Source organism: Staurois parvus, unplaced genomic scaffold, assembly GCF_062004578.1.
Source record: "Staurois parvus isolate SC_StPar_1 unplaced genomic scaffold, SC_StPar_1.0 ptg000377l, whole genome shotgun sequence".
NCBI lineage: Eukaryota > Metazoa > Chordata > Amphibia > Anura > Ranidae > Staurois > Staurois parvus.
Genome location: NW_028318173.1, coordinates 967,218 through 986,268, shown reverse-complemented (window position 1 = coordinate 986,268; position 19,051 = coordinate 967,218). Strand labels below are relative to the sequence as shown.

General features: G+C 45.3%; 1 protein-coding gene across 3 annotated transcripts in view; it reads right to left on the bottom strand.

The window, feature by feature from the left end:
• Positions 1 to 19,051, bottom strand: part of ASTN2 (astrotactin 2) — a 521,452-nt gene that overhangs the window by 412,814 nt on the left and 89,587 nt on the right. For all 3 annotated transcript variants that reach the window (XM_089685523.1, XM_089685524.1, XM_089685525.1), the window contains exon 2: positions 12,722 to 12,909. In XM_089685523.1, the coding sequence (XP_089541649.1) occupies positions 12,722 to 12,909 (188 nt within the window). The remainder of the gene's footprint in view (positions 1 to 12,721; positions 12,910 to 19,051) is intronic.

Here is a 19,051-nt window from a genome sequence, read left to right as displayed (position 1 = left end):
CCCTCCGTGACTGCACAGCAGGATGGACGATCGGAGAACCCGGCATCAGCCTCTTAAGCTGATGCAGGACGCTCTCCGGCTGTCCTGGCAACTGGGGGCAGGCCGGGGTCGGCGTGCCTCATCACTCGGCAACGAGGCACACCCCCTGGACACGGGCCGCGCTTCTCGTGAGCGCGACCTTTGTCCAGGGACATCCGCAAGCGCGGGAATTTCTCGTGCCCGCGCTGCGGATGACAGGGATCGTGCAGCGTCAGCTTGTCGCCGTGATCTCTCTCATCTCTGCAGGAGGCTTGCACCTCTCCATAGAGAGGTGTGAACCTCGCTATCCCGTCTCCTCTGGCCTCGCCGGATGGGGACAAGATAGTGGCAGAGGTGCGAGGGGCCACGCCTCTCATCCTGCGCGGCTCTGCTTCAAAGAGCAGCAGCAGGACGGGAGACGGCAGGGAGGGGGAAGGTCATCCTGATGGGGGGAAGCAGGGGAAGCAGCTGTGACATGGCGTCTCGCAGAAAATACTGTATATATATATATATATATATATATAATGGTATCAAAATATTTGAGACTAGTGTTGCAACACGCCAACAAAATGTCCCCGGTGTGCTGTCTATTACTGGCGATGGTGGAAGTTGTGGACAATGTATATGATGGAAGGGAGCACTGACATTCATAAGACATCATCCTGTGTACATCGGGAGCTGTGCAACTGGTGCTGTTCTGACCACATGTGTTACCATGTCTGCTATTTCATCATGGACAGCAAGTTAGAACAAAAAGCAAACAGGAAACTCTACGGGAAACCTGTACACCCAAGTTTTGTCACCGGCATGCTGATGGAGTTCTTGGCAGACTTTGGCAGACTTTGCTGGGATCCCACTTGGGTGAGACCAATGTGTGCTGGAGGTGAAATCCCATGAAGATGAGGCCATGTATGTTCTAGAGGTGGTGTCAGAGCCTGGGATCGAACCTGGTCCTTCTGCAGTGGGAGGCAATGTCTCTTCTCACTGAGCTATCTGGAATGCTGGAAAGCTCCCTTGACAATTCTTGGATGATCCTGCCTTGTGCCTTGATTTCTCTTGAACCTTGAACTCCTTGCTCCTCCCATGAACTTCCTTATAAAAGCCATGTCCATGCACTTCCTCCTTGCCAGATTATTGTGCCTTACCAGCCAATATCCCGCTTACTGGTCCTGCTGCTGTCTTCATCTACGTTACCGACCTTTGGCTTGCTACTGACTACGATTCTGCCACATCCTATCTACTACCATTGGTGACCGACCCTTGGCTTGTGACTGACTCCGCTTCTGTTTGATCCCTGAACTGTTTGATCCGCTTTTGGTTTCCAGCCTACTCATTCCCTGGTGGGGTGATTCTGAGATCTGCGACCTGGCATTCACACGCAGCCAAATCCATCTCCACCATTAGGAGCTCTGGGGAAGACCGGTGGATGCTTAGACCCCGCACCTCAGGTGAGCCTGCGTCATTCCCAGGGTGGGCCGCTGGTGGACCAATCCTGCTGGTTTCAGGTAAGCCTTGCAACTGCTGTAGCAACTGGTCTCTGAACCTGACCTTATATCGTGACAGGTGGGATCTCACTGGGATGTGACTTTGACCGCAGTGTTCCTTCTGCTCCTGGGTCAGCAGCCTGGGGACAGACTTGGCAGCAACACGACGCATGTTCAAATGACGTGTGAGGATTGCCTGGACTGTTCCGTATGGCACATCGGCAACGGCAGCAATGTTGTGAATTGTTCTCCGAAGACCATCATGCACAAGTTGCCGGATGGTTTTGACATTTTCGGGGATTGAGCTCGTTGAAGGTCTTCCTTATCTCTTATTGTCTTCCAGTGACGTTCTTCTGCTCTTGACGCACGCATGGCACTCAACAAAACCTCAAACAACTCGTTGCAGCATCGCCATAAACTTGACGAATCATGTCAAACGTCCATGGCAGATCTGCCGAGTTTCATGCCGAATTTCATGTTTGCTCTCGCTGTCCACGATGAAACAGTAGATGTTATACTACCAGTTGCACAGTTCCCGATGTAAACAGGACAATGTCTTTTGGTACAATGATTTATGAAGGTCGGTGCTCCCTGTGACTGTGCATGAAGCCTTGTTCTGCCATCTGCTGATGTTACAAAACTAGTCTCAAAACGTTTTGATACCACCTCTTATGTGTGAGGGGCCCCTTGTATGTATGTGTGTGAGGGGCCCCAACTCCAGTCCAGCATGTCTTCCATCATACACATCAGGGGCGGACTGACCATTTGGAAACTTGGGCACTGCCCAAGGGCCCGGGGTCAGTAGGGGACCCCATGAGATGCCCCATGAGACCCCATGAGTTTGGGCAAGGACACAGGGGCCCCATGATCCCCTATTGCCGGGGGCCCCATGAGTTGTCAGTCCGCCCCTGATACACATTGTCCACAACTTACACCATCACCAATAATAGCACACCAGGGAGATTTTGCCTCAGTGTGTCCCCAATGTGGAGATTTCTCCTCACTTCCAGTCCTGTCCTGTGAAAGGAGGACTCTCCTAGGTGTCCCTGCAGCACCAGGCTTCTGGGCTACGACTGGAATGAGGTGACAACACCGGAAGAGGGGCGGTGAACTGAGGAGGGAGGACATGAATGGTCTCTGCCTGCCCTGCCTCCCCTCCCCCATTGCAGAACAAGTCCAGCTCCTTCCTACTCCTGGACGTAATGACGTCATTAGTACCTGCGCTCCCTGGTTGTCCTGGTGATGGGCGGTTGTTTACTAGCCGAAGCTGGACAGAGTGATGGTGGCTGGGGGTGAGGTGAGAAACCCTCCTGGGGGAGGGGGTGCAGTGGAATGGTATGCAATGTGAGATTGTGGGGTGCAGGAGAATTAAAATTAAAAAGGGGGGGGGGGAGGCTGCAGGAGAAATGTAATTGGTAGGGAATGGTAATTATAAATAAATTCGGGGAATCAGGGGAATTATATTTGTGGGGGAAGGGTAAATATAATTGAAGGGGGGGCTTCAGGGGAATTATATTTGTGTGGGAAGGGCAAATATAATTGAGGGGGGGCCTGCAGGGGAATTATATTTGTGGGGAAAGGGTAAATATAATTGGGGGGGGGGGGCTGCAGGTGAATTATATTTGTGGGGGAAGGGTAAATATAATTGAAGTGGGGGGGGCTGCAGGAGAATTCTATTTGTGGGGGAAGGGTAAATATAATTGAAGGCGGGGGGGGCTGCAGGAGAATTATATTTGTGGGGGAAGGGTAAATATAATTGGGGGGGCTGCAGGGGAATTATATTTATGGGGGAAGGGTAAATATAATTGAAGGGGGGGGCTGCAGGAGAATTATATTTGTGGGGGAAGGATAAATATAATTAAAGGGGGGGGGCTGCAGGGGAATTATATTTGTGGGGGAAGGGCAAATATAATTGAAGGGGGGGGGGGCTGCAGGAGAATTATATTTGTGGGGAAGGATAAATATAATTGAGAGGGGCTGCAGGGGAATTATATTTGTGGGGGAAGGGTAAATATAATTGAAGGGGGGGGCTTCAGGGGAATTATATTTGTGTGGGAAGGGAAAATATAATTGAGGGGGGGCCTGCAGGGGAATTATATTTGTGTGGAAAGGGTAAATATAATTGGGGGGGGGGCTGCAGGTGAATTATATTTGTGGGGGAAGGGTAAATATAATTGAAGTGGGGGGGGGCTGCAGGAGAATTCTATTTGTGGGGGAAGGGTAAATATAATTGAAGGCGGGGGGGCTGCAGGAGAATTATATTTGTGGGGGAAGGGTAAATATAATTGATGGGGGGGCTGCAGGAGAATTATATTTGTGGGGGAAAAGTAAATATAATTGAAGGGGGGGCTGCAGGAGAATTATATTTGTGGGGGAAGGGTAAATATAATTGAAGGGGGGGCTGCAGGAGAATTATATTTGTGGAGTAGGGTAAATATAATTGAAGGGGGGGGGGGGCTGCAGGAGAATTATATTCGTGGGGGAAGGGTAAATATAATTGAAGGGGGGGGGGGGCTGCAGGAGAATTATATTTGTGGGGGAAGGATAAATATGATTGAAGGGGGGGGGGGGCTGCAGGAGAATTATATTTGTGAGGGAAGGATAAATATAATTGAAGGTGGGGGGCTGCAGGGGAATTATATTTGTGGGGGAAGGGTAAATAGAATTGGGGGGGCTGCAGGGGAATTATATTTGTGGGGGAAGGGTAAATATAATTGAAGGGGGGGGGCTGCAGGAGAATTATATTTGTGAGGGAAGGATAAATATAATTGAAGGGGGGGGGGCTGCAGGGGAATTATATTTGTGGGGTAAGGGTAAATATAACTGAAGGGGGGGGCTGCAGGAGAATTATATTTGTGGGGGAAGGGTAAATATAATTGAAGGGGGGGGGCTGCAGGAGAATTATATTTGTGGGGGAAGGGTAAATAGAATTGAGGGGGGGCTGCAGGGGAATTATATTTGTGGGGGAAGGGTAAATATAATTGGGGGGGCTGCAGGGGAATTATATTTGTGGGGGAAGGGTAAATATAATTGGAGGGGGGGGGGCTACAGGAGAATTATATTTGTGGGGGAAAAGTAAATATAATTGAAGGGGGGCTGCAGGAGAATTATATTTGTGGGGGAAGGGTAAATATAATTGAAGGGGGGGCTGCAGGAGAATTATATTTGTGGAGTAGAGTAAATATAATTGAAGGGGGGGGGGGCTGCAGGAGAATTATATTCGTGGGGGAAGGGTAAATATAATTGAAGGGGGGGGGGGGCTGCAGGATAATTACATTTGTGGGGGAAGGGTAAATATAATTGAAGGGGGGAGGGCTGCAGGATAATTATATTTGTGGGGGAAGGGGAAATATAATTGAAGGGGGGGGGCTGCAGGAGAAATATAATCGGTAGGGAATGGTAATTATAAATAAATGAGGGGTTGCAGGGGAATTATAATTGTGGGGGAAGGGTAAATATAATTGAAGGGGGGGGGGGGGCTGCAGGGGAATTATAATTGTGGGGGAAGGGTAAATATAATTGGGGGGGCTGCAGGGGAATTATAATTGAAAGGGGATTGTTACACCATGTTTTACTGCACCAGCTAACACCAACCGTAGTGAAGCCACTGCAGGTAAATAATGGATTCCAAGCAGAAGCAACGTGCGGTCATCGAGTTCTTGATGAAGGAGGGGTGCAGGTTGTCCAACATCCACAGAAGGCTGCAGAATGTTTACGGAGATGATACAATTGACAAGAGCCACCAATGACAAGACATTGCTCTTTTCAATGGTGTCATCTCCGTAGGCACTCTGCAACCCTCCGTGGGAAGCCTGCACCCCCTCCTTCATCAAGATCTCAATGACCGCACATTGCTTCCCCTTGGAGTCCATTATTTACCTGCAAAGGAAACCAAGAAGAGTTGCTACAGAGGAAGAGTTGCTCTACCAACATGTGAACTTTGAACATCCTTTGTGAAATTTGACCATGCCCACTTTTGCATTACTTTCAGAACAGCCCTCTTATGAGGGAACATACAGCAATTGGTATTCATGCATGAAGAGCATCTGTGAAGGTTCTAATCTCCCCAGATCGTGGTGTAGCTCGTCAAAGTCCAAGTCAGCTTCGACCGCACTTCCTTTTCCGGTAAAGCTGAAGATGTTTTATAGCTCCAGCCTAAATCCAATCATCATAGCGGCATGGAATGTGTCAAAGTAGATGCTGATTGTCCAAGAACATAAGGGCTGTACAAGCTTGTGAAAACACTGTGTTCTAATCAGGGGCGGACTGACAACTCATGGGGCCCCCGGGCAATAGGGGATCATGGGGCCCCTGTGTCCTTGCCCAAACAAAAAAGCCTATTAAAAAGGTACCAGGGGCATTTTATGGGGCCCCCTATTGACCCGGGCCCTCGGGCAGTCCCCGAGTTTCCAAATGGTCAGTCTGCCCCTGGTTCTAATTTACATAATTTGAATTACTTTGGTATCATGAGGTCTTAGACAGGTGTTAGTTGTTGGAGTTACATGGTTGATTGTGAATCTGGTTTCAAATCACTGGGGTAAAAATGTTAAAACAGCATAATGTGTTGGTAGCAGGGCGGACTGGCAACTCATGGGACCCCCGGGCAATAGGGGAGCACTGGGCCCCTGTGTCCTCGCCCACACTCAAACCACACCCAAAAAAAGCCAATGAAAGGTACCAGGGGCATCTCATGGGGCCCCCTACTGATCCCAGGCCCTTGGGCAGTGCCCGAGTTTCCAAATGGTCAGTCCACCCCTGGGACGACTTTACCTACCGAGTGCCAGAATGGTCAGCCCACCCCGGTTGGTAGCATGTGGTGGTGATGATGTCAATGTAACTGGTTAGTATTGTAATGCTGCCTCCGATTATACTCACCTGTCCCCGATAATTGAGATATCAGCTATGCATTTTGTCGGTGCTGACAACAATGCTTCCTGCTGATTATATGAAGGAGCAGTGTGCATGTGCTGGAGGTGGGATCTCACTGCAGTGAGACCATATGTGTGCTGAGGCTGGATCTCAATAGGGTGGGACGCTGGTGGTGGGATCTCACTGGGGTGAGGCCAATGTGTGTGCTGGAGGTGAGATCCGGCGAAGGTGAGGCCATGTCTGTTCTAGAGTTGGGCTCTCACTGGTGTAAGACCAATGTGTGTGCTGGAGGTTGGATCTCACTAGGGTGAGACCATGTGTATGTTGGATGTGGGATCTCACTGGGGTAAGACCAATGTGTGTGCTGGAGGTTGGATCTCACTAGAGTGAGACCATGTGTGTGCTGCTGGTGGGATCCCCCTTGGGTGAAACCAATGTGTGCTGGAGGTGAGATCCCATGAAGATGAGGCCATGTATGTTCTAGAGGTGGGATCTCACTGGGATGTGACCATGTATGCTGGAGATGAGATCTCACTGAGATGAGACCATGTGTATATTGGAAGTGGAATCTCATTGGGGGTGGACCAATGCATGTGCTGGTGGTGGAATCTCATTGGAGTGAGACCAATGTGTGTGCTGGAAGTGAGATCTTACGGAGGTGAGACCATGTGTATTCTAGAGGTGGGATCTCATTGGGATGTGACCATGTGTGCTGGAGATGAGATCTTGCTGGGTTGAGCCCATTTGTGTGTTGGGAGTGGGATCTTACTGGGGTGAGACCATGTGTGTGCTGGGGGTTGGTTCTTACTGGTGTGAGACCATGTTTGTGCTTGAGGTAGGAATTCACTGGGGTAAGACCACATGTATGCTGGAGGCAGGATCTAACTGGGGTGATACCCATGTGTGTGCTGGAGATGAGAGCTCACTGGGGTGATAATATGTGTGTGTTGTAGGTGAGATCCTACAGGGGTAAAACCATATGTGTGCTAAAGGTGAAATCTCAATGGGGTGAGACCATGTGTGTGCTTGAAGTGGGCTCTCTGGTGTAAAACCATGTTTCTGCTGGAGGTGGGATCTCACTGGGGCGAGACTATGTGCGTGCTGCAGGTGAGAGCTCACTGGCATCAGACCAATGTGTGTGCTTGGGGTGAACTCCCATGGGGGAGGAAGGGGTGGGGGGGACAGGCAGTTGAGACCATGTGTGTGCTGGAGGTGGGAACCTATTGGTGTTAGACCAATGTGTGTGTTTGAGGTGAGAAAACCATGTTTGTGCTGAAGGTGGATCTCACTGGGGTGAGACTACAGTTTGTGTGTGCTAATGGTGAAATCTCACTGGGGTGAGACCATGTGTGTGCTGGAGGTGGGATCTCATTGGGGTGAGACCATATGTGTGCTAAAGGTGAGATTTCAGTAGGATGAGACTATGTATGTGCTTAAGAGGGTATCTCACTCGGGAGAGCCCATGTGTGTGCTGGAGAGGGGATCTCACTACGATGAGATCATGTGTGTGCTGGAGGTGGGATCCTGCTGGTGTTAGACCAATGTGTGTGCTGGAAGTGGGATCTCACTGGTCTGAAACCATGCTTGTGCTGGAGGTAGGATCTCACTGGGGTGGGACCATATGTGTGCTGGAGGTGAGAGCTCACTGGGGTGAGACTATGTGTGTGCTAATAGTGAAATCTCACTGGGGTGGGACCATCTGTGTGCTGGAGGTGGGATCTCATTGGGGTGAGACCATATGAGTTCCAAAGGTGAGATTTCAGTAGGATGAGACTATGTATGTGCTGGAGATGGCATCTCACTGAGGTAAGCCCATGTGTGTGTTGGAGAGGGGATCTCACAATGATGAGACCATGTGTGTGCTGAAAGTGGGATCTCACTGGCATCAGACCAATGTGTGTGCTTGGGGAGAGATTTCACGGGGGGGGAAGGCAGTTGAGACCATGTGTGTGCTGGAGGTGGGATCTCACTGGGGTGGGGACCATGTGTGTGCTGAGGGCTGGATCTCACTGGGGTAGGACCATGTGTGTGCTGAGGGTTGGATCTCACTGGGGTGGGACCATGTGTGTGCTGAGGGTTGGATCTCACTGGGGTGGGACCATGTGTGTTCTGAGGGTTGGATATCACTGGGATGGGACCATGTGTGTGTTGAGGGTTGGATCTCGCTGGGGTGGGACCATGTGTGTGCTAAGGGTTGGATTTCACTGGGGTGGGACCATGTGTGTGCTGAGGGTTGGATCTCGCTGGGGTGGGACCATGTGTGTGCTGAGGGTTGGATCTCACTGGGGTGGGACCATGTGTGTTCTGAGGGTTGGATATCACTGGGATGGGACCATGTGTGTGTTGAGGGTTGGATCTCGCTGGGGTGGGACCATGTGTGTGCTAAGGGTTGGATTTCACTGGGGTGGGACCATGTGTGTGCTGAGGGTTGGATCTCGCTGGGGTGGGACCATGTATGTGCTGAGGGTTGGATCTCGCTGGGGTGGGACCATGTCTGTGCTGAGGGTTGGATCTCACTGGGGTGGGACCATGTGTGTGCTGAGGGTTGGATCTCACTGGGGTGGGACCATGTGTGTGCTGAGAGTTGGATCTCACTGGGGTGTGACCATGTGTATGCTGAGGGTTGGATCTCACTGGGGAAAGACTATTGTGTGGTGTGGAGTTAGGATCTGATTGCTGCAGCATACTCTATGTAACTAAAATCAAGACTGGAATCAGAATCCGGAACGTGAAAGTAGGATTTATGTGTTATAATATAGGTTAGGTTAAACAGGAAAAACGAGATGCATGTGGAAACTCTAGAGGGCATATTTCCTTCCCCTCCTGTGAAAAACCCTCCAAGCTCGTACTGGAAAAACAATTGCTATCCAGAGCTAAATTAGTATGTATCACATTAGAGAGAATTCCAAGGCGTGCATTCATTAATAGCCATCACCATCTCCTTTTTACAGAGAATTTTGAAATCTGCCCATCCTTTTAATAAAGAGCCCCCTTCTGAGTGACAAATTAGTTTTTCTTTATGTCTAAGTGGAAATACTCTTACTAGTTGCATGTTTTGTGTGAAGGAAAGCTAAAACGCAATTAACATTCCATAGCTCCGATATCTATGGAAATAAAGTGAGATTACAAATGTAACCATTTCTTTGCTCTTTGTCTTTATTATGAACTGTACTAGAATCATTAGCAGCTCTGCTCTTCTATTCACTGGAAAGGAGGTCTCCAGACATACGGTTCTCTTCATTTTGTCCTAAAGCTCAACTCTAGGAGAAAAAATGCCATTGTTCACAACCCTACCTGCTCCTAACCAATCGTTTTTTCTTTTTTAAAGCTTCCAGGAACTTAATCTACTTACCCGAGTATGCTGTTACATGACAACATGCCTCTTTCAGTAATGGAAATTGGTTATCGAAATCTGCACTTCAGGCCAATCGGTCTTGGTGCCGCTCCTCATTTTGTGACCTCATGTTGCCACTGTTGGAAGACTTAAGAACCCTGTGAAGACCATATGGGGACCCTGTGATGGACTCCCCTGATACCCAATCGCCAGCGTCCACATTGTCATGAAGAAATGTGGCCCATGTATGAAGGATTCTCCCACACTTAACCAGAAGAAGGAAGAATCAAGACCCGGCCTGTCATGTGATTGCAATGAGCCAATGGGTTTTTAGTAAATGAGCACAATGGGCAGGTTTTTCTTTTTTTTATTTATTCAGGGATTATCTTTAAACCAAAGAAAGCATCCCCTTAGACGTGCATGCTTCATTTATCTGGTGGAGATTCCTGTCTTGATTCCATTTCTTAGTAAATTGCTGAAAGCTCAAGATAATGGTTGGTGACTCAAAATTAAAATGTGCTAATTATGTGGCCGTGGGGCATCCTGGTGATATATGAGCCGCTTCCGAGTACTGAGGATGAAACTACCACCATATCCTTGGAATGTGATGACAATATTTGAATCGAAATTAAAGATCCACACTGAAATATTTGTAGTTCAAAGTAAGATCCACACTGAAATATTTGTAGTTCAAAGTAAGATCCACACTGAAATATTTGTAGTTCAAAGTAAGGTTTTATTCTAAACATGAATTGGGTACAAAATCCAACATGTTTTGAGGGCCACACATTGTCACCTTCATCAGGAAATGAGAGATCTGTTTCTGCAGAATTTGGCAGTAGTTTATTCTATGAATATGGTCTGGTCTTGGTGTGGTCTTGGTTTGATCTGTTCATGGTCTGGTCATGATTGGTCATGGCTTGGTCTTGGTCTTGACATGGTCCGGTCGTGGTTTAGTCTGGTCTTGGTTTGGTCTTGTCTGGTCATGCTTTACTCTGGTGTTGGTCTTGTCTTGCCTAGTCATGGTTTGGTCTGGTCTTGTCTGGTCATGCTTTGGTCTAGTCATGGTCTGGTCTTGGTCTGGTCTTGTATGGTCATGGTTTGGTCTGGTCTTGGTCTGGTCTTGTCTGGTCATGGTTTGGTCTGGTCATGGTCTGGTCTTGAGTAGAGATAAAAACAAAGGGTGCACCGGCCTAGTGCATTACCTTTAAAAAATGTTTTTAATAATGATAAAAGTAGGTATTGTACTCACAAAATGTCAATACAGTCAAGGGAACATCGTGAAAGAACCACTTTGTTCAATCCGCACTACGTGTCTGTCTGTAATGGGAACTCTGGACCTCCAACAGGCTGACGCATTTTGAGGACTTGCCTCTTCCTCAGAGCCTTCACGATGTACCCTTGACTGTATTGACATTTTGTGAGTACAATACCTACTTTTATCATTATTAAAAACATTTTTTAAACGGTAATGCACTAGGCTGGTGCTCCCTCTGTTTGGTTTTATCTCTACTATATGTGGACTTCCCCGTTCTTTTAAACGCAGCAAGGCATGCATATCCCAAGAAACTTGTGATGTGGTCCTATCCATACAGAGTCCATCCCTAAGCGCACGAGTATCTGGGTTTGCCATTTTCTTCACCATGGTCTGGTCTTGGTCTGTTCTTGGTTTGGTCTTGTCTGGTCATGATCTGGTCTTGGTTTGGTCTTGGTTTGCTTTTGTCTGGTCATGGTTTGGTCTGGTCATGATCTGGTCTTGGTCTGTTTTTGGTTTGGTCTTGTCTGGTCATGGTTTGGTCTGGTCATGATCTGGTCTTGGTCTGTTCTTGGTTTGGTCTTGTCTGGTCATGGTTTGGTCTGGTCATGATCTGGTCTTGGTCTGTTCTTGGTTTGGTCTTGTCTGGTCATGGTTTGGTCTGGTCATGATCTGGTCTTGGTCTGTTCTTGGTTTGGTCTTGTCTGGTCATGGTTTGGTCTGGTCAGCTCTGGTCTTGGTCTGGTTATAGTCTGACCAGGAGGCTGGTTTGGGTGACCCAGTTATTGTTTTGAATGAAACCATCCTTTGGACTCTGGGTTTGCCATTTTCTTCACCATGGTCTGGTCTTGGTCTGTTCTTGGTTTGGTCTTGTCTGGTCATGATCTGGTCTTGGTTTGGTCTTGGTTTGCTTTTGTCTGGTCATGGTTTGGTCTGGTCATGATCTGGTCTTGGTCTGTTTTTGGTTTGGTCTTGTCTGGTCATGGTTTGGTCTGGTCATGATCTGGTCTTGGTCTGTTCTTGGTTTGGTCTTGTCTGGTCATGGTTTGGTCTGGTCATGATCTGGTCTTGGTCTGTTCTTGGTTTGGTCTTGTCTGGTCATGGTTTGGTCTGGTCATGATCTGGTCTTGGTCTGTTCTTGGTTTGGTCTTGTCTGGTCATGGTTTGGTCTGGTCAGCTCTGGTCTTGGTCTGGTTATAGTCTGACCAGGAGGCTGGTTTGGGTGACCCAGTTATTGTTTTGAATGAAACCATCCTTTGGACTCTGGGTTTGCCATTTTCTTCACCATGGTCTGTTCTTGGTCTGTTCTTGGTCTGGTCTTGTCTGGTCATGATCTGGTCTTGGTTTGCTTTTGTCTGGTCATGGTTTGGTCTGGTCATGATCTGGTCTTGGTCTGTTCTTGGTTTGGTCTTGTCTGGTCATGGTTTGGTCTGGTCAGCTCTGGTCTTGGTCTGGTTATAGTCTGACCAGGAGGCTGGTTTGGGTGACCCAGTTAATGTTTTGAATGAAACCATCCTTTGGACTCTAATATTTCAGTACGATGTCTGCAATTTCAGTTCAAATGCTGAATCATTTTCTATCTCTGATATATTCGTGATGGAGACCAAGCTATAAAGTAAAATCTGACAATAGGCTTACACAATTGTAAATACTTGCTTGTCTTGAGTCTATTAAGTCTTTTACAACAGAACATGATTTCTTCAGTCATTACTTAATGACACAGATCATTATTTTTGTAACAAGAAAGAAATGAACACTCACCATGACAGATACATGTAGAACATGAAGTTGTTCATCCAGCTCTTGCACAGGCTCCTGCACGGTTGGGGAGGTACTGATTACAGTATGTTCCCTCATGTGTAATGATACATGGAAATAAAGGGTCCCATTCTCCAACCATTTCTGGGTCCAATATACAAGTGAGAGGTCGTCACTGGTACCAGACATCTCTAGAAAAAATATTATTATTATAATTGGTTTTACATTATTTAAAATTTCTTGATATATTATTTTATTACTGTCTGCATGAAGATGTTCAAAATAAAATTCACTCTTGTTGTGGTTGCACCCAAAGAGAGAGAGAGAGAGAGAGAGAGAGAGAGAGAGAGAGAGAGAGAGAGAGAGAGAGAGATTTTAATCAATATCTCAATCAACATGAGAATAATTTCCAGCATTTTTACAAAACTGAGTTTTATAAAACATTTGTTCGGCTCATTACATGAAAGTAAGGTTAATAACGCAGCTTATATGACAAAATCTTCAGTTTTACTCAAATGAGTTGATGCAAAAATTAATCCGCCCCCCCAACAAGAACCCCTCCATCTAGTATTTTGTATGACCTCCATGATTTGTAAGGACAGCACCAAGTCTAGGCATGGAATGAACAGGTTGGCGACATATTGCAACATCGATCTTTTTCCATTCTTCAAGAACGACCTCTTTTAGAGCCTGGATGCTGGATGGAGAGCGATGCTCAACTTGTCTCTTCAGGATTCCCCATAGGTGTTGGATTCGGTTCAGATCAGGAGACATACTTGGCCACTGAATCCCTTCCACCCAGTTCTTCTTCAGAAATTTTTCTTTGTACTCCTCAACTTTCGTGACGCCATACAGTGTTGAAGCCATCAGTTCCAAAAATCTTGGTCTCATCGCTCCAGAGTACAAAATCCCAACAGTTTTTTTCTTTTTTAGCATGGGTCCTGGCAAATTTTAGGTGGCTTTTTTGTGCACGGCTTTAGGAGAGGCTTCCTTCGTGGGCGACGCCCATGCTTGCCATTCCCCTGCAGTATATGCCATATTGTTTCACACGAAACAATCACCCTAGTTTGGCTTTCTACTTCTTTAACTAACTGCAGTGAACTTGCATGCCGATTTTCTTCAACCCTTCTCATCAAAAGACGCTCCTGTTGAGGTCTTAACGTCCGTGGATGGCCTGGACGTCTCTGTGAGATGGTTGCAGTTCCATCTTTGTTAAATTTTTGTATCCCTTTTGCTCCAGTATGCTGACTGATAAGTAAAGCTTTGCTGATCTTCTTGTAGCCTTCACCTTTCTTGTGTAAAGAAATTATTCTCTTTCTCAGGCCTTGTGACATTTCTCTTCCATATGGTGTCCTTACTGACAGCATGAAATGGTGGGGTTTTCTTCATTAAGTAACGCACCTTTATAATCACCTGTCTGCTGGACACCTGTTTAATGAATAATTAGACTCACCTGTAGCTGAATTCTTGCTCATTAGGATTTTGTTGTCTAAAACTTAGCTTTGCTCCTAAGACTTTCATTGGGGTGTGTTCATTTTTGCAACATTGTCTTGAATGAATTTGTTGCGAAAAATACTTTTTCAGTATGTGCAAATTAACAAATCTTGTCTGCTATCAATGGTTGGCATTTGTGGTATTGTGTCCCATAGGAAATGTGGATTCTGAAAGGGAAGGAAAGGTTTTCAGACAAATCTGTTGGGGTGGACTCATTTATGCTGAGCACTGTATATATGCACTCACCGGCCACTTTATTAGGTCCACCTGTTCAATTGCTTGGTAACGCAAACTGCTAATCAGCCAATCACATGGCAGCAACTCAATGCATTTAGGTATCTAGATGTGGTGAAGACAACTTGCTGAAGTTCAAACCGAGCATCAGAATGGGGAAGAAAGGGGATTTCAGTGACTTTGCACGTAGCATGATTGTTGGTGCCAGACGGGCTGGTCTGAGTATTTCATAAACTACTGATCTGCTGGGATTTTCACGCACAACCATCTCTAGGGTTTACAGAGAATGGTCTGAAAAAGAGAAAATATCCAGTGAACGGCAGTTGTGTGGAGGAAAATGCCTTGTTGTCAGAGGTCAGAGGAGAATGGGCAGACTGGTTGGAGATGATAGAAAGGCAAAAGTAACTCAAATAACCACTCGTTACAACCAAGGTAGGCAGAATACCATCTCTGAATGCACAACACATCCAACCTTGAAGCAGATGGGCTACAGCAGCAGCACACCACACCGGGGGCCACTCCTGTCAGCTAAGAACAGGAAACGGAGGCTACAATTCTCACAGGCTCACCAAAATTGGACCATAGAGGATTGGAAAAAGTTGCCTGGTCTGATGAGTCTGGATTTCAGCTGCGACGTTCAGATGGTAGGGTCAGTATTTGGCGCAAACACCATGAAAGCATGGATCCAACCTGCCTTGTATCAACGGTTCATGGATGTGCAACCGACAAATCTGCAGCAACTGCGTGATGCCATCATGTCAATATGGACCAAAATCTCTGAGGAATGTTTCCAACGCCTTGTTGAATCTATGTCATGAAGAATGAAGGTAAAAGTGGGTCTAACCCGGGACTAGAAGGTGGACTTAATAGAATCTCTGAGGAATGTTTTAAACATCCTGTTGAATCTATGCCACAGAGAATGAAGGCAGTCCTGAAGGCAAAAGGGGGTCCAATCTGCTACTGGCAAGCTGGACCTAATAAAATCTCTGAGGAATATTTCTAACACCTTGTGGAATCTATGCCATGAAGAATGAAAGCAGTTCCGAAGGCAAAAGGGGCTCCAACCCAGTACTGGCAAGCTGGACCTAATAAAATATCTGAGGAATGTTTCCAACACCTTGTTGAATCTATGCCATGAAGAATGAAGGCAGTTCTGAAGATAAAAGGGGGTCCAATCCGGTACTAGCAAGGTAGACCTAATAAAATCTCTGAGGAATGTTTCCAACACCTTGCTGAACCTATACCATGAAGAATGAAGACAGTTCTGAAGTCAAGAGGGGCTCCAACCCGGTACTATCAAGCTGGACCTAATTAAATCTCTGAGGAATGTTTCCAACACCTTGTTGAATCTATCCCATGAAGAATGAAGACAGTTCTGAAGGCAAGAGGGGCTCCAACCCGATACTATCAAGCTGGACCTAATAAAATATCTGAGGAATGTTTCCAACACCTTGTTGAATCTATGCCATGAAGAATGAAGGCAGTTCCGATGGTAAAAGAGGGTCCAACCAGGAACTAGCAAGGTGGACCTAATAAAGTGGCCGGTGAGTTTATATTATTAGTCTGGAACATGGCAAAAAAAAAACATGCATTCCCTTTAAATATTTTTTATACAAAGAATCATATTTAAATGTTATTATTTTTTATTGTTTTACCATAAGTTAATACCCACAAAGTAATACCCCCCCATGTCTATTTTAATGACCAATTTGGCTTCATGAGCATTTTTGAAACATTTAAACATCCTGCATATTCAATAGAAGAAAAAAAAATACTGTGACCTTAAAATTGAAAAATATTTACTCTGGGAAATTTCCTAAAATGCAGATTTTCTGTAATCCAGCCATGAAATATATGGTGTTTGGCTGCGGGAGACCGATTAATCCTTTGATGGCTCTGCTCCATAGTGTAGATGGAAGAAAAGGAGAAAATATGCGTAGTTTATCTAAATTCGAACACATACGTCTTTCTGCAGCCAAGAATTTTTTTTTTTTTTGCTGATTAGCTACGTGAAGCTCTTCCTTCTTTTATAGACCTCGGTGATGTTTTTTCACACATTTATGCTTTTTTTTTTTTTTTTTAATAAACTAGACCTGAAAAGACACACAACAGTTCCGACAGAAACCTTATTTTTCAAAACAAAAAATAAGTTCCTATCCAAAAATAGTACCTAGAAACCAACTGAGAGAAATTATGGCTATCTTCAAGAACGTTAGGATTAGGTTGGATAACGTTGGCAAGTGGCTCAGTGGTCAACATGAAAAGGAAATATATGCCCACATGGAAGAAAAATATATTTGAAATATACTTTAAAAATATTCTTCCCAAATATATCGACATATATTTGAAATGCTACAATTTTGGCCGTATTCAATATATTTCAAAATATATTTCAATAAATATATTTTTATATATATATATATATATATATATATATATATATATACTGTATGTTGAAATGCGTTTTTATTACAAAATACATGAAAAATATTTTTAAAAATACATTTCAAATATGCATTTGCATATATATGTAAAAATATATGTTAAAATGACTTTTTCACATGTTAAAAAATCTGAAGAATATATAAAAAAAAAACATATTTTTAAAAATAGTTTTCATATAGTTTGTAATACATAAAAAAACTAATTTTAACATGCAGTATATATATATATATATATATATATATATATAATTTATTGAAATATATTTTCAAATATATTGAATATGGCCAACATTGTAGCATTTCAAATATATGTCGATATATTTGGGAAGAATATTATTAAACTATATTTCAAATATATTTTTTTTCCATATGGGAAGCCGCGGCTTTATGTGTCTTATGGACGCATAGAGCAATGGCTTGGGGATGAGCACACGGCGGTGCCCCCAGGGCAAGCGGCTTTCCCGTACGAAATATGAAAAATATTTTTAAAAATACATTTCAAATATACCGCATGTCTTTAAAAATACAAATCTACATTTTTGGAATACATTTACAAATGTATGTAAAAATATATGTTAAAATGACTTTTTTATATGTTAAAAAAAATCTGAAGAATATATTTAAAAAATATATATTTTTAAAAATATTTTGCAGCGGGCAATCTGACACTAACTGATGCTGGGTGGGAACTGACTGCCACTGACATCAGTGACACTAATACAATGATCAGTGCTAATACTATACACTGGCTGGGAAGGGGTTAACGTCTCAGGGTAATCAAGGGGTTAAGTGTGTGCCTAACAAGTGTAATGTGTGCCGCTTTTACCAAAAATCTCCTTGTTCCTTCCCCCTGTTTTGCAGGGAGAAGAAACAAAGAGATGGTTCCGTCTGGACAGAGCTCTGTGTTGATTGTCAACACAGAGGCCCCGGGCTGTGATTGGACACAGCTGACCAGCAGGTCCTGGCCATGAATCACTGGCTGGGACCTGCTGCCAAACTCACAATCACGGTGGGAATCGGTGGATGGGGGCCAGCTTGCGCTCTCTGTACCCGGAAGAGGCCAACAGCACACAGGTACATCGCCATGCCTGTACGGGTTGCCCATCCGGGCAGAGGGTGCGGGTTAAAGAAGCCTGTCATACCACTGAAATTCGCAACAATTCTTATCATACTAATGCGACTTATCATACGATTCAATGCGCCTTGCGACGCATAAAGACACACGGCAAGTCAAAACGTATGCATTTTAATGGGCACCATCTTAATCGGTGCGACTCAAGTCGCGGCGACTTAAAATAGAAGTTCCTGCTCTGCTTTTCTGCGTCTTTGGTGCGATTTCAGTGCCATAGACTGCAATGGTAAAATCACAAAAGTCGCAAGGATTGTCTTCATCTATGTGATTCTGATGCATTCGACTTCAGAGGGTTTTTTTCCCCTCAAAGCCAAAGTCACATTGAAGTCGCATCAAGCCAAGCAAGTTGCAATGCAAAGTCGCTCTGGAAGTCGCACGACTTTCAAGCCTTGAACCAAGCTGTAATCTCAAGGGAAATGTTGCTATGAGGTATGTTAAAACTGAAGTTTAGTTAAAAACAAAAAAAATTATTTACAGCTTTAATTACATGACTTACCTGTAATGAAGGATGTCCCATGGTGTGCAGGCTGCTGGATCTGTACAAATCCTCACTGTAGGGCTGCCCTGTCCTCTTCCTTCTGCTGAACTTCCAGTGCTGTGGGGGTTAACAGCTTTGGGTCTCCATGGTCAGCTGCACTAAAAACGATTGATCCAGAAGAACACACCCCCTCCTGCTCTCTCCTCCAATGAGAACATTTCACTGGTTACACTGCCTGTGAATGGGGGAAGAGTCTGATCTGTCACATGATTCTCTCCACAGATCGTGTTACAAGCAGAGTAATCAGTGAAAGAAGTTTTCTCATTGGAGGAGAGGGTAGGAGGAGGAGCTTCCCCCTGTCGAATCATCTTTAGTGCAGCTGAGCCTGGAGGCCCGAAGCTGTTAACCCCCAGAGAGCCAAAGGTTCTGCAGCAGGAAGAGGATGGGGCAGCCTTGCAGTGAAGATTTCTAGAGAATTTAGCAGCCTGCACATTGTGGGATGTACTTCACTACAGGTAAGTTAACAAGCAGAGTAATCGGTGAAAGAAGTT